The 13687-nt window shown below is 43.4% G+C and overlaps 1 protein-coding gene across 3 annotated transcripts in view; it reads left to right on the top strand.

The window, feature by feature from the left end:
• Window positions 1–13687, top strand: part of CACNA1E (calcium voltage-gated channel subunit alpha1 E) — a 396969-nt gene that overhangs the window by 239972 nt on the left and 143310 nt on the right. For all 3 annotated transcript variants that reach the window (XM_068239700.1, XM_068239701.1, XM_068239699.1), the window contains exons 14-16: window positions 1550–1622; window positions 5062–5179; window positions 12339–12406. In XM_068239700.1, coding sequence (XP_068095801.1) covers window positions 1550–1622; window positions 5062–5179; window positions 12339–12406 — 259 coding nt within the window. The remainder of the gene's footprint in view (window positions 1–1549; window positions 1623–5061; window positions 5180–12338; window positions 12407–13687) is intronic.

Here is a 13687-nt window from a genome sequence, read left to right as displayed (position 1 = left end):
AGTGATAATCATTATTTGCGATTGACCAGTAAATCATAATCAACGCAATGAGCACCCCTGGTTTGGAGTGACCAGTTTTGGGCACTGACTGCTCACATGCTACTTCATACCTCCCAACTTTTGGAACCAGCAAAGAAAGGACACTGAGACCAGCTCTGCCACACCTTATGCCATGCCCCCATTTTGTACATGGCATACATGTGTGCCCACTTTTTCAGTTCCCTGGAGTCTAGTGGTCCCCTCTCCCAGCCCAATAAAGCTTCCCTGGGGGTGTTAGGGAGCTCCCCTTCCTTCCTCCTCAATATTGCTTCACTGGTGGTATAGGGCTTCCCCTCTTCCTGCCCCATAAGGCTTCCCTGGTGGTGGTGGTGGTCAGTGCCATCCTGCCTCCCCCTAAGGCTTCCCTGGTGATAGCGGTGGCCAGTGCCCCCCTGGGAGGCCCCCTGGCTACTCCATCTCACAAATCAATCAGTTATCACATGGCAAGGCTTTTCCATCAAAACAGGTGACATACACACAGAGAACGCATCTTCCCACCAGCCTTGGACAGTCAAGCAGAAAGTTGTCACAGTGACAAACCAATTTTTCTTGCACCCAGTAGCATTGAAAATAAATAGTTTTACATTAATATGGAGATGGAGACACAATGTGTGAATATTTAAAATAGCGGATCAGTGAATAATGGCGCACAGCGCCTATGCATAAAAATGGTGCAGCATTGAAAAGATACGCGTATTGCTATTTATCGTTAGAACTGCATTATAATGGCGCACAGGGAAAAAATAAGAAAAACGGCACACACAGTAACAAACGTTATTTATCAATAGCGCCGTTCATATGCCAAACAGCAGACGTTATTGCGCACAGTAACGTTATTTATAAATAGCTAACCTACATAAGCCAAACTGCAGACGTTATTTAACTGCAAAACGGTGAATGGATTTGATGTAACACTGTCAAGGTTAGGGTTAGGCACCTCCAGGGGAGATTTAGAGTTAGGCACCACCAGGTAGGTCTTAGGGTTAGGCATCACCAGGGGAGATTTAGGGTTAGGCACCACCAGGGAGGTCTTAGGGTTAGGCACCACCGGGGAGGTCTTAGGGTTAGGCACCACCAGGGGGGTCTTAGGGTTAGGCACCACCAGGGGGGTGGTTAGAGTTAGGCAGCACCAGGGTGGTGGTTAGGGTTAGCCACTACCAGGGGGGTGGATAGGGTTAGGCACCACCAGGGAAGTGGATAGGGTTAGGCACCACCAGGGGGGTCTTAGGGTTAGGCACCACCAGAGAAGTGGTTAGGGTTAGGCACCACCAGGGGGGTCTAGGGGTTAGGGATAGGTACAGAGAGGGTTCTGTGTGTTAACGTTAATTTTCAATAAAATAAACAGAGCTAAATAACGATAAGGCTTAACATTAAATAGCGATAAGCAACAAATGGATTAGCAGCAACACTGTGCACCATTATTCACAGGCGCCATTTTCAGATGGACGCTAAAATAGATCCCTGGAATTCTGCTTTAAATTTAAGTACCTCTTTTTGTTGTATTTTGCAGATTTAATTTCAATGATGGCACACCGTCTGCAAATTTTGATACTTTCCCTGCAGCCATTATGACAGTTTTTCAGGTAAGGCTTAACAAATGTATAAAGTTTATCCAGAGCTGTAAGAGGCTGTCAGGTGCTGCACATATATGGGTTCCTGAATGATCAAAAGTGTGTTTCTCTTATACATGTATGTAAAGGCAGTGGTGTTGTGTGTTGTTCTTAAAGTGGACTCAGTGGAGACTCAGTCTCTACATGTAGAACAGCCGAAATACTTTAGCCAAAATCTGCTCTCAACAACAATCGGACATTTACACCTGGTGGTAAAAAGCTTGCTACCTTGTTGCAGTGGAGACATGTGATGTGATGACCCAGAATGAGAATTGCCTTTCCCATTGGCTAATGGGAAATTACCTGAAAGCTATTTGAAAGCTATTTTCCCTGCACACACAAGTTTGCTGCTTCTGCTTGTACATAAACCATCCAAATCATCCTGTCACAGTTCAGAGCTCACAGGAAGGAGGAGACTAAGCTTTTCCCAGTTTTCTCCTCCCCCAAGCTCAACAAGCTTGAGTATGCAGAGAAATCTAGGCTAAAGATAATTTCCAATCAGCGGGCTGGCTTTATTTAGGATATTTTAATAGACTATTTGCCAGACTAGTGAACAGCCAGAGGCGGTAAGGCTGAAACACTGCATTGGGTATCTCTCTGTTTTTGTTTTATATGCACCATCAAGTGTCGGATTCACTTTTTTCCCCTTGGCTTAATTTTTATCTGATTGCACCAGTACCACTAACTGTTTACAGGCAGTGAAATAAGCAGTCATCAGTTGACATTATCATGTGACAGGGAATAGCTAGGTAATGTAACAAATGTTGCGGAGGCAGCTGCGTCGAGTCACGCCGCCACCGCAGCTGCCTCTGTCTCCCTACCTAGCAGCGCTCCCGTGCCTCGGACATCTAGCACGCCGAGGACGGGTCTCTCGTCTGCACATGAGGTCGCATTGACGCGTGCTCGTGCGCACCGTCATGACCTTTATGCGGCGAGGAGGCGTATCAGCTGACCTGCGGGTCGGCTGACGACATACTATGCGCCCCTCGACGCTGATTGGCCAGGCGCAGGGGGCGTGCCTCGGGGTCTCTCCGGGCTCTTAAGCCCGGAGGAATCACTCTCAACTTGTCTGCTGTTGCGATCACTTAGTGTTAGACCTTAGTGTTAGACCTTAGATAGATCCGGTGTGCTTTGATCCGGGAGGAAACCGGGGATTTCACACAGTGATAGGATTGTTTGATAACTATATTATTATCGAAATACTGTTTATTATCTGTGTATGACTGACTCTTGCTTGTTCTGACTATTTTTACTCTCAGTGATTCTGTACTTTTGCCCATCTGATCTTGCTGCCGACTCTGCCTGTTAAAACCTTCTTGCCTTTGCCCTCTGATTTTGTACCGTATCTGTCTGTCTGTTGCCAACTCGATTAGTCTGACCACTCTACTCTCACCAGAGTGCCCTTGTCTCTGGTGAGAGGCTCTGTACTGTTAGTGCCCTCCAGCTCCTCTGGTTAGGTACAGCTATACCTATCAGTACTACTGTTGCACCAAGCACTACCCTTGCTATCACATTAATTACTGGTATACTTGTATTATTGGTGATTCTGCAGATCACCATATTATCAGGTATATATCTGCATTGTAGGTGATACTGCAGATCACCTAATAATCAGAACTCTGTTACTTGCTGACACATATCGTTACAGGTAAACATTTGAATTCTGTGAGCTTGTTCTATACGGTTTCTCTTGGCTGCCCTATATTTGGAGTCTTGGACCTTGGAGTTATTGTGGGCTTTGGATCCCTTTTAAAAATGTTTCTTTTAAATACTTAAGCTTAGCTCACTCTTGCGGTTTGGTAGCTTATTCATATTGTATCGATTTGCTGTACCCTATAAAGAAAACCTGAAGTGGGAGGCATGTGGTGGTGGCCATATTTGTTTTTTTTTTAAATCAATAACAGTTGCCTAGCAAATCTGCAGATCTCTTTCACTTGAATCGTAAATCTGAAACAAGCATGTGGCTAATCTGGTCATTGACATGCATGTTTGTTCTGGGTGTATGGCTAAAAGTAGAGGCAGATAATCAGTAGGGCAGCCAGGGGTACATGTAAAAAAGGCGCCTCGAAAAAGATAATTCGATAATTCCAATAGTAAATGATTGCTAATTGTTACTGATATTTTAGTATGATCTAAAGTAACCCTACTCTCACTCAGAACCCTCCCTCTACCGCTGCCTAACCCTTACTGCCCCAGAGGTGCTTAACCTCCACGATTAGTGGCAATAAAGTGATATTTGGGTGTCCAAGGCTACTGATAAACTAGTGGGGCCAGTTTCACACCCACTATTTATAGCCACAATTGACATAGCAGGTAGCCCCGGCACCTGCTATTTTATCGGCACCCAAATGTCCCTTTATTGCTACTACCGTGCCACAGCCTCAGGCGCTCATATTTCTTTTGCTGCTATTTGGACGCCCAGTTGGTGCATGAATATTTCTGCACTGCCACTAGTCACAGCATTTATGAAATGCTAAACTGCCATTCAGGAAGATGGTGCCTTAATTGGCAGCCATGGCCACAGGATTCTGGCTTTTTCTTGTTTTTCTTCCCTGTTCCCTACCAATTCACCCTGTTTTCCCCCCTGAAGGTGTGCAGTGTAGGATGCTGGTGAGGGTTGTGGGGGGTTCGGGACCAGGAGTTTTCCACCTGGCTGCTACCTGGGTCTGTTGTCTGTGCAGGTACAGGCCTTGTAGAGTCCACCGCTGCTACCTAGGAGGTCAGGGCTCCACTGAGGTAGGAAGACACCAAGGCTGATCAGGAAACCTTTGGCCTCACTGTATGCCGGCTCCATCCATCCATCCATTGGTTGCTGCTGCTCCACTGCAGCAGGGACACCTCTGGTTCAACCCCTCTATGACACCTGCCACTAAACCAGAAGTAAGACCGGTGAAGCCGGACACTTCTGTGACAGCCAGATTATCTTGACCAGCCCTGCTGAATGCTGCCCAGAAGTCGGGACCCACCACAGAAATTAACACTTTTGCACCTTTTGAATTGGAACACCTTGCCTAGCACCGCCAGATGCCAAATGTCGGGAACTGGGTCATCACTGCTGAGCCTTCGCCTCCCTCTATCCACCCCCCATGTCTCCTAAGGAATGACAGATGATTGCCAAGTGCGACTGGAGGTGCCGTAGTATGGCAGCCTCGGCTCTTGGCTTTTGAACATTATCCCCCCCATCTGTCCAGAACCTGTATGAGCCAAAACCAATTCCAGGAACCTCCCATTTGTACTTGGCAAAATAAATGAATCTGATTTACCATTATGTCCTACAGGGATGCCCTTTTTACCATAGCAGCAGACTTAGTGTGAACTGACCCCCAATACTGTACTGAATTATGTTGCTATGCTGCTGCACAGGTGTAATATGTATGATATTTATACTTATCATGGTTTATTTTTGTTTTAGATTCTAACTGGAGAGGACTGGAATGAAGTGATGTACAATGGAATCCGCTCACAGGGTGGAGTGCGTTCTGGGATGTGGTCTTCCATTTATTTCATCATTCTTACCCTTTTCGGCAACTGTATCCTGACCACTTCTGTAATGCTGTACTGAACATTTTAAAACACCTGCATGTCATAGAGTATTAACGAAAAAATCAACTTGGGGATTTGTGTGCACTTCAATGCATTATAGTGGTGTTTTGAATGCACTTCCATTAACTATAATGGAAATACAAAATGCAGCATGCAATGCTTTTTGGAAAAAAATGAAATACGTAACTGGGGAAAGTACAATGAGCTCCTATAGGAAAAGGCATGCATTTTATAAACTGCATAAAAAGGTACAGTGGGAATGAGCTCTTACCTGATAAGTAGAAGACAAGAACTACAAACAATGCCAGCAGCAACGTGCATAGTGAGTGCCTGAATAACCACTGAATAGACTTTTTAGGGGTTTAGCCACATGTGACTCTTTGAGACGCAGCACAATGAATCTGCTAGATTTAGGTTTTCGCTTCCTGGACAAAGCAGTAAAATAGAGCCAATACAGTGTGTTAGCTCACCAGAATAAGGTGTGTAAATTTAATCAAAGGCCTCAATTCACTAAACGTATCTCCTGTCTTTAATAACATTTCTATAGTTATCACCATGGTGACGAGGCATGTAGTATTCAGGAAACATTTTACCTCAGGCAAACCTAAAGTTAACTCTTCTGTCTTTAAGTTAACTCTTCAATACTTAAAATAACTCCAGAATTCTAAAGTTAAAGACAGGCTGTTAATTAACCTTCTTGGCGGTAACCACGAACGTAGTTCGGGGTAAGCCGCCGGAGGGTGCCGCTTAGGCCCTGCTGGGCCGATTTGTTTAATTTTTTTTTTGCTGGACGCAGCTAGCACTTTGCTAGCTGCGCCAGCACCCTGATCGCCGCCGCCGCCGCGCGCCCGATCGCCGCTATACGGTGCGGCACGCGGCCCCCCCCCCCCAGACCCCGTGCGCTGCCTGGCCAATCAGTGCCAGGCAGCGCCGAGGGGTGGCACCGGGACTCCCAATGACGACCCGACGTCAGTGACGTCGGTGACGTCATTCCGCCCCGTCGCCATGGCGACGGGGGAAGCCCTCCAGGAAATCCCGTTCTTTGAACGGGATTTCCTGATCGGAGATCGCCGAAGGCGATCGAAGAGGGCGGGGGGATGCCGCTGAGCAGCGGCTATCATGTAGCGAGCCCTGGGCTCGCTACATGATATAGAAAAAAAAAATTAAAAAAAAACTGCCGCGCTGCCTCCTGGCGTATTTTTTTATACCGCCAGGAGGGTTAACTGTGTGTGAAAATAACTACAGAGGAGGTAACTTAACTACAGAGGAGGTAACTTAACTACAGAGGAGGTAACTTAACTACAGAGGAGGTCACTTAAGGAATGAAGAGATAAGATAACTCACTGTGTGGTGGCAAGTTTTATCTTGCCTTATTATCTCCAGCATGATCTTAGTGAATTGAGGCCATTGTGTATTATTTGGATTCTGGTGCTCAATTACTTTACCCTTGAGCTTGGCTATGTTATAACTAAGTGCTAGTGCTTATCCAATGTATCCATAAGCTGGTTCTCAGCTAACAGTGCTTGATGCTTGGATTCAAAGATGAGGGTCTGCTAGGGTTAGGCATTATTTTAAGAGGGTTACTATTAAGGGTTAGGCAAGGTAAAGGTATGTGTTATTGGTTAAAGTGCAAAGGTTAGGAGGTGAAAGTAGGGATTTGGGGTCAAGAAGGGGCTTTCATTACATGGGATGGTTGAAGTTAGGTAATAGGGAGAGGTTAACATTTTGGAGAACGTTACATATAGGGCTTCAGTTTAGGTTAGGTTTGGTTAGATGTCAAGAAAGGGCTTACCATGGGGTACAGTGTTGAACTTCAGTCCTTGGGGGCCATATCCATGCCAGTGGACTGAGAAGTGGAGAAATGTGTTCTACTTGATGAACCACACCTTTCAGTCCCATCAATTAAGTTGAGCTATGCCAAAAATGTATGAGGGCCTCTGTCCTCAAGGACTGGAGTTGAACATCGATGCACATGGGGGTTTGGCGAGGATGGGGGGGTTGTAACACTAACCGTGTCAGTATCTTCATGGTCCCTGCAGTGAAAATTGTCAGCACCAGAAAGGTGGTGGGGGGCACACAAGGGATGAAGGGGAGCTTGTATAGTTCCTTATGCTGGTGCAAACTTCTAAAGATGGATGGATAGGCTACTTGTTAAAGGATACCCAAAGTGACATGTGACATGATGAGATATTCATGTGTATATACAGTGCCTAGCACACAAATAACTATGCTGTGTTCCTTTTTTTCTTTCTCTGCCTAAAAGAGTTAAATATCAGGTATGTAAATGGCTGACTCAGTCCTGACTCAGACAGGAAGTGACTACATTGTGACCCTCACTGATAAGAAATTCCAACTATAAAACACTTTCCTAGCAGAAAATGGCTTCTGAGAGAGCAAGAAAGAGATAAAAAGGGGAATTTCTTATCAGTGAGGGTCACACTGTAGTCATTTCCTGTCTTAGTCAGGCCTGAGTCAGCCACTTACATACCTGATATTTAACTCTTTCAGGCAGAGAAAGAAAAAAAAAAGGAACACAGCTAAGTTATTTGTGCGCTACAAACTGTACATACCCATGTCTATCTCATCATGTCACATGTCACTTCGGGTATCCTTTAAGGGCACTGCCTCTGATCAGTAAGCCAGTCATTGGGCAAGTCTCCCTAATACTGCCACTGCCTACTTAGCATGCCCCTATTGGCTACAGCTCTCAAGTGCTTCAAGTCTGACAAGAGAAAAGTGCTATACAAATGTTGGAATTATTACTATTATTATTAGATTTGTACTCAGAATAAGAGGGAACAGTTTTGTGAAACTGTTTGGAACTTGTCTCAGTGTGTATGGGAGTGCATTCCATTATGGCAGGAAGGGTTATCTAAGGGCCTGTTTCCACTACACGCAGATTGGATGCAGAAAAACTGACTCCAATGAATGTTTATGGGCCTGTTTCCACTAAACGCGATTTTTCTGATGCAGATTTTCCCATATGCATTCATTGGCATCAGTTTTTCTGCATCCATTCTGCATCCAATCTGCGTGTAGTGGAAACAGGCCCTTACTCATGTCACCCCCTCTCACTGTGCTGCATGCTGTTATTCATCTTTTCGACACTTCCGCCTTCACACCTGGAAGTTTGGCTTTGAAAGCAGAAGTGTCAGGAAGACAGAGAGCAGCGTGCACATAAATACAAAGTAATCACTCTTACCAGTATTTACATGATGTTTTTCTGTGCCCATACAGCAATACAGTTAACAATCTGATCTCCATACCACTTTATTGGGCTATTGTAGAGGTAATGCTGACTCTATTCACATAGTGTCCTGGCTGGGCCTGGGATTTGAACATGCAACATCACTGCTGGAAGATAAGAATGCTAGCCACTTAGTGACTGTCTTCCTGTTTTAAAATTAATAAGCAGTACATTTGAGAAAAGGAGACAAAAACACAGAGAAAAAGACACTGGGAGCCCAATATGGTGTAGTATGTCAGTATAAGTGAATGGCAAAAAGTAGTGAACTATAAATACTCACAAGGCTGGGCTGCTAGAAAAGCAACCGCTAAGTGCACATAAGGGGATGTACCATCCCCTCTCAGCCTTTCATGGAGGTAAATATGGTCTCTACTCCAGAAGAGACCAGCCAGAAGGATGAGTCCAATAGCAGGTGCCCCATTAAAAAGGGATAGGTCGTAGGGAACAAAGGATAGGAGGCGCTCAGTGTTGAATATATAGGTATGAACAGTTATATTAGGTATAATAGAGTCCTACACACTACAGACCTCGAATTGCACTTCTACTGACCCGAGGAAGCTACTTGAAGCAGCGAAATGCGTTGTCTAGTGCATAGGTAAAGTTCCCATTTTGAAGTTTGAAGTGAGTCCTTCTTAAAGCCAAGGTAGAACTCTGTTATACCTAATATACCTGTTCATACTTATATATTCAACACTGAGTGCCTACTATTTCCCAGCATGATGGCAAATCATTGCATGTAGTAAAGAGAGCGTCCGCTGCTAAGTTTGTGTTTTGTTTTTTGTCCTTTCATGGCCTTATTATTAAACGTAATATTCAGATGTGCTACCTTGCTTGCATTGCTCAGGTCACGTACAACCAACTTATGTTTCAATAATATAATCAACTAAAGAATTATGTCTTGTTTATCAGCTTAACAACAAAGATTCATAAATCATTAATTATGCATAACTTTTTATCCTCGCTAATTATCGCTTCCATTAAATGGTTTAAAACACCTCTTCCCCTGGTTCTGAAAAATGTGATAACGGATAATTGTGTGATAAGAAGAAAAAAATAACAAGGCAGAAACTGGAGGAATAATGATAAAACCTCATAATTACTTTTGTGCTGAAGTATGGCAGGGTAATGACTGGTAGCACACTGTTTCCGAGTCTACCTTGCGTAACCTAGTTATTACATCATCTTTGTTGCATTTACATGCTCATTAGCCATTTACATATTCTAGTCATTTCAGTCTCTTGAATTTCATATATTTGTTCTCTGTGGGGTTTTTTCCGGGAATACGACCCACATGCTACACCACAGGGTGCAGAGTGGACAGCCCACCCCAGTGCCCTCACTACCAGGGGAGAAACCACCACCAAGGCCAGATTTATACTTTTTGTGCCCCTAGACCAATTATTTTGTGACTTCCCTTTCTTGTGGAACAGTGCCCCTCTAATGCAGTGGATGGATAGTGTACTGGTTAAGGGCACCGCCTTTGACATGGGAGACCAGGGTTCGAATCCTGGCTAGGGTCAGTATCTATTCAGTAAGGAGTTCAAGGAAAGACTTCCTAACACTGCAGGGTGGCCTCTTGAGCATGTCCCAGTGACTGCAGCTCTTGAGCGCTTTAAGTCCGACAGGAGAAAAGTGCTATACAACTGTTATCAGAATATTCTAATTCCATGTGCAGCCCCCTCTCCCTTGTGTATCATCCATGCACTTTAGCCCCTCTCTTTCATGAACAGCTCCCTTGGGCATCAGTTTCCCTTTTTCATGTGTTGCTCCCCATTTTCAGCCTCCCTTTCATATGTAGCAACCCCTATTCCATGTCCAGTTGCCCACTTGGGCTGCAGCCCCCCAAGGCCTGGGCCCCTGTGACCTTTCCAAATCTGGCCCTGCCCACCACTACTACTCACATAAGGCCTCTTGCACACTGCAAGTGATTCAGATTCAGATTCCGCTTTTTAATCAATTTTTACATCCGATTCAGATTCCGATTTGCAGTTTGCTCCCTGCACACTGCAAATCGGAATCTGAATCGGATGTAAAAACTGATTAAAAAGCGGAATCTGAATCGGAATCACTTGTAGTGTGCAAGAGGCCTAAAATGTAAACACAGTAAAAGGCAATGCTTACTCACCAAGAAGAACCTGCTATTAAAATGGTCTGCTGGATAAAGCCAGTCAGCAAATTCAAATGTTAATGCACAGTAAATGTGCCCAGACCTGCAATACCAGATCTAGCACTGACTGAACCGATTATAAAGAGACCTTCAGTTTCACATAGTAATGTGGTAGCATGGCTTTGTTTTGTCTTAGGACCCTCCTCACTTTACAGTTTAAATGACACCCGAGGCGAAGATAAACTAATGAAATAAACGATTGTATCTAGCTTCCCTTCTCCTAAAACTGACCTTTTAAGATATTCCACCGTTTTATTTTATGTTTAAATCTACTTTTTAAGTTTTTACTGTTTTATTGATTTTGCTCAATAACACATTCAGTGAATCAACGATTTAGGTAGAGATTCAGGAAATTGGACTTGGATTTTTTTTATGCCAGACAGTGGACTGTTAGCATAACTGCAAGGAAGAATAGTTTGGTAGGATGGTCAATCCAACACCATCACCTCTTTTCACCCCCTGTTAATAGGAGTATCATAGGGCTCAGTCCTTGGACCTTTTCTTTTCTCCCCTTCTCCCTCGATGCCTATAGCCTTGACCAGCCTATTAGGTATTTTGGCAGATAACAGCCAAATATATCTCTGTCCCTACTCCTTTTAGGTCAACCTGTTGTGTCTGTTCACTGTCTACATGTTAACACACACCATCATAACCTTTTTTAAATTCAATACAGATAAAATAATTGTGATTTTAAATTTTTGGAACCACCATCTCAACCTGATGTACCTAGTTACATTGACAACACACCAGCAATGCCAAGCTTGTTAATCAGAGGCTTTATAAAAAAAAAACAAAAAACAATAATACGAAAAGGTATTTGTTAATGTTATAGATTTGTGCCAGGTTAGTAATAGTTCCTGCATCACTGTAGTTTTTGATACTTTTGTCTCTGTTTAGTGGTGAATGTTTCTGTTTTATTTTTCAAGGGGTTTCTGTGCCAACCTAACATTTAGGGCCCTTTTCCACCAGCGCTGGCTGAATCGCAAAACCGCAAACCGCTAGCGATTTTACAATCGCTACGGTTTGCTTTTTAACATAGGAATCGCGGTAGGTCATTTCCACTACCGCGATTCGCTTTTGTCGGGAACGCGAACGCGCGGCGGAGCGATAATTGCCGCGATTTTGCTATGCAGTGCATAGCATAGCAAAATCGCGGCCGCAAACGTCGGGGGAATCGCCGGTTTTGCGATTCAGCAATCGCTAGCGTTCAGCATGAACGCTAGCGATTGCAGGTGGAAAAGGGCCCTAACTGTGCTGTAGTACTCAGAGATTGTCAAACTGATTGCACTGCCTGTTGCTGGCATTTGCTAATATGCTGGTTATGTGATATGTTGATTACTTATTCAGTAATATTCCTTATATCTGGCTACATATTACTGCTGGAATATGGGAAATTCTAAATACAATTTACATGAGAAATGCAAACATCATAAGTAGCAATAATTATATTGGTTTCCAGTATATTTATATTAATGTTGTCATTTCTGATCTCTTTACTCCCTTATTGTTTCATTACATATACAGACAGTTGCTGAGAAATGTAGGTGCCGCCTCAGCTCCTGTCCAGCACTGGCAGGATATTCAGCATAATTATAACTGACATCAGAGATTGCCGAGATTTAAGGACTGTGCTGTATATTGTATTGTAAGATTGCAGTGTGTAACTTTCCCAGGAATCTTTTTTTTTTCATGGCTGTTTATTTAAAATGTTACTTAACCTTAACTTGGCTAGATACCCTCCTGAATGTATTTCTTGCCATTGCCGTGGACAATTTGGCCAATGCCCAGGAGTTAACTAAAGTAAGATTTACTGTTTCTATTTTTCAGTTTCTTTTATAGCTTTCACCATTTAAGTATATTCATGTATTTTCAGTACTATCATATAAACACTAACACTAACACTAATCACCCCCCTGCTGTTTCCAAACCCTAACCACCCCCACTCGGGCCTAACCTTAAAACCCACCTTCCTGACACCTAACCATAACCATCTGGCCCCCTCACCGCAAATCCACCATAAAAAAAAAACAAGTTTGGGCGCTGCCATAGGCACCCATACAAATATGATTTGGAGGTGGAAATTTAAATAGGGGGCGCTGGGGCTGTCTGCTATCAAGAATTCCCCGGCGCCTCCAGTGCCCAAATTTCCTGCTTTCCTGTATATCATGCCCATTATTCACAGTGTAAGCTATTACACATACCGTATGTGTACTTCATAGCTGCAGGTTATGCGGATCTCTATTTAAATACTGTGCTTGAAGGCTATCCTACCATTAGTTAAAGTGACTCTGTGAACTTATTAGCACAATTCTTTCGAAGTGTTAATAACAGTTTCAGACACTAAAGATAGTGTATTGACTGTTCTTAGCACACTTCCGTTATGTTAACATAAGCTGTAATAAGGTTGTATTTTAGAACAAAAGCAAAAACAGCACATTGCATTATTGATCAGAGCCTCATTTATGCACACTCAAGTAGAAATACACTGCAGGAGTTTAAAGTGGTATGAAACCCAGCATTTCCTCTTTGCTCTAAAAGATTATTTGCAGCGTATAATATACAGTGGGATGCGCGAGTTTGGGAAACGTTGTTAATCATCATGATTTTCTTGCATAAATTGTTGGTTGTTACGATAAAAAATGTCAGTTAAATATATATAGGAGACACGCACGGTAAAATTTGAGAAGTGAAATTAAGTATATTGCATTTATAAGTGCGCAATAATTGTTTCAATAAAATTAGGCAGGAGCATAAATTTGGGCACTGCTGTCATTTTATTGATTCCAAAACTTTTAGAACTAATTGTTGGAACTCAATTTGGCTTAGTAAGCTCAGTGACCCCTGACCTACATACACAGGTGAATCCAGTTATGAGAAAGAGTATTTAAGGGGGTCAATTGCACATTTTTCTCCTCTTTTAAATTTCTCTGAAGAGTAGCAACATGGGGGTCTCAAAGCAACTCTCAAATGACCTGAAGACAAAGATTGTTCACCGTCATGGTTCAGGGAAAGGATACAGAAAGCTGTCTCAGAGAGTTCAGCTGTCTGTTTCCACAGTTAGGAACATATTGAGGAAATGGA

This window comes from Hyperolius riggenbachi, chromosome 6, assembly GCF_040937935.1.
Source record: "Hyperolius riggenbachi isolate aHypRig1 chromosome 6, aHypRig1.pri, whole genome shotgun sequence".
Lineage (NCBI taxonomy): Eukaryota > Metazoa > Chordata > Amphibia > Anura > Hyperoliidae > Hyperolius > Hyperolius riggenbachi.
The sequence above is the reverse complement of the archived record's forward strand: the minus strand, read 5'-3'. Positions and strand labels throughout refer to the sequence as shown.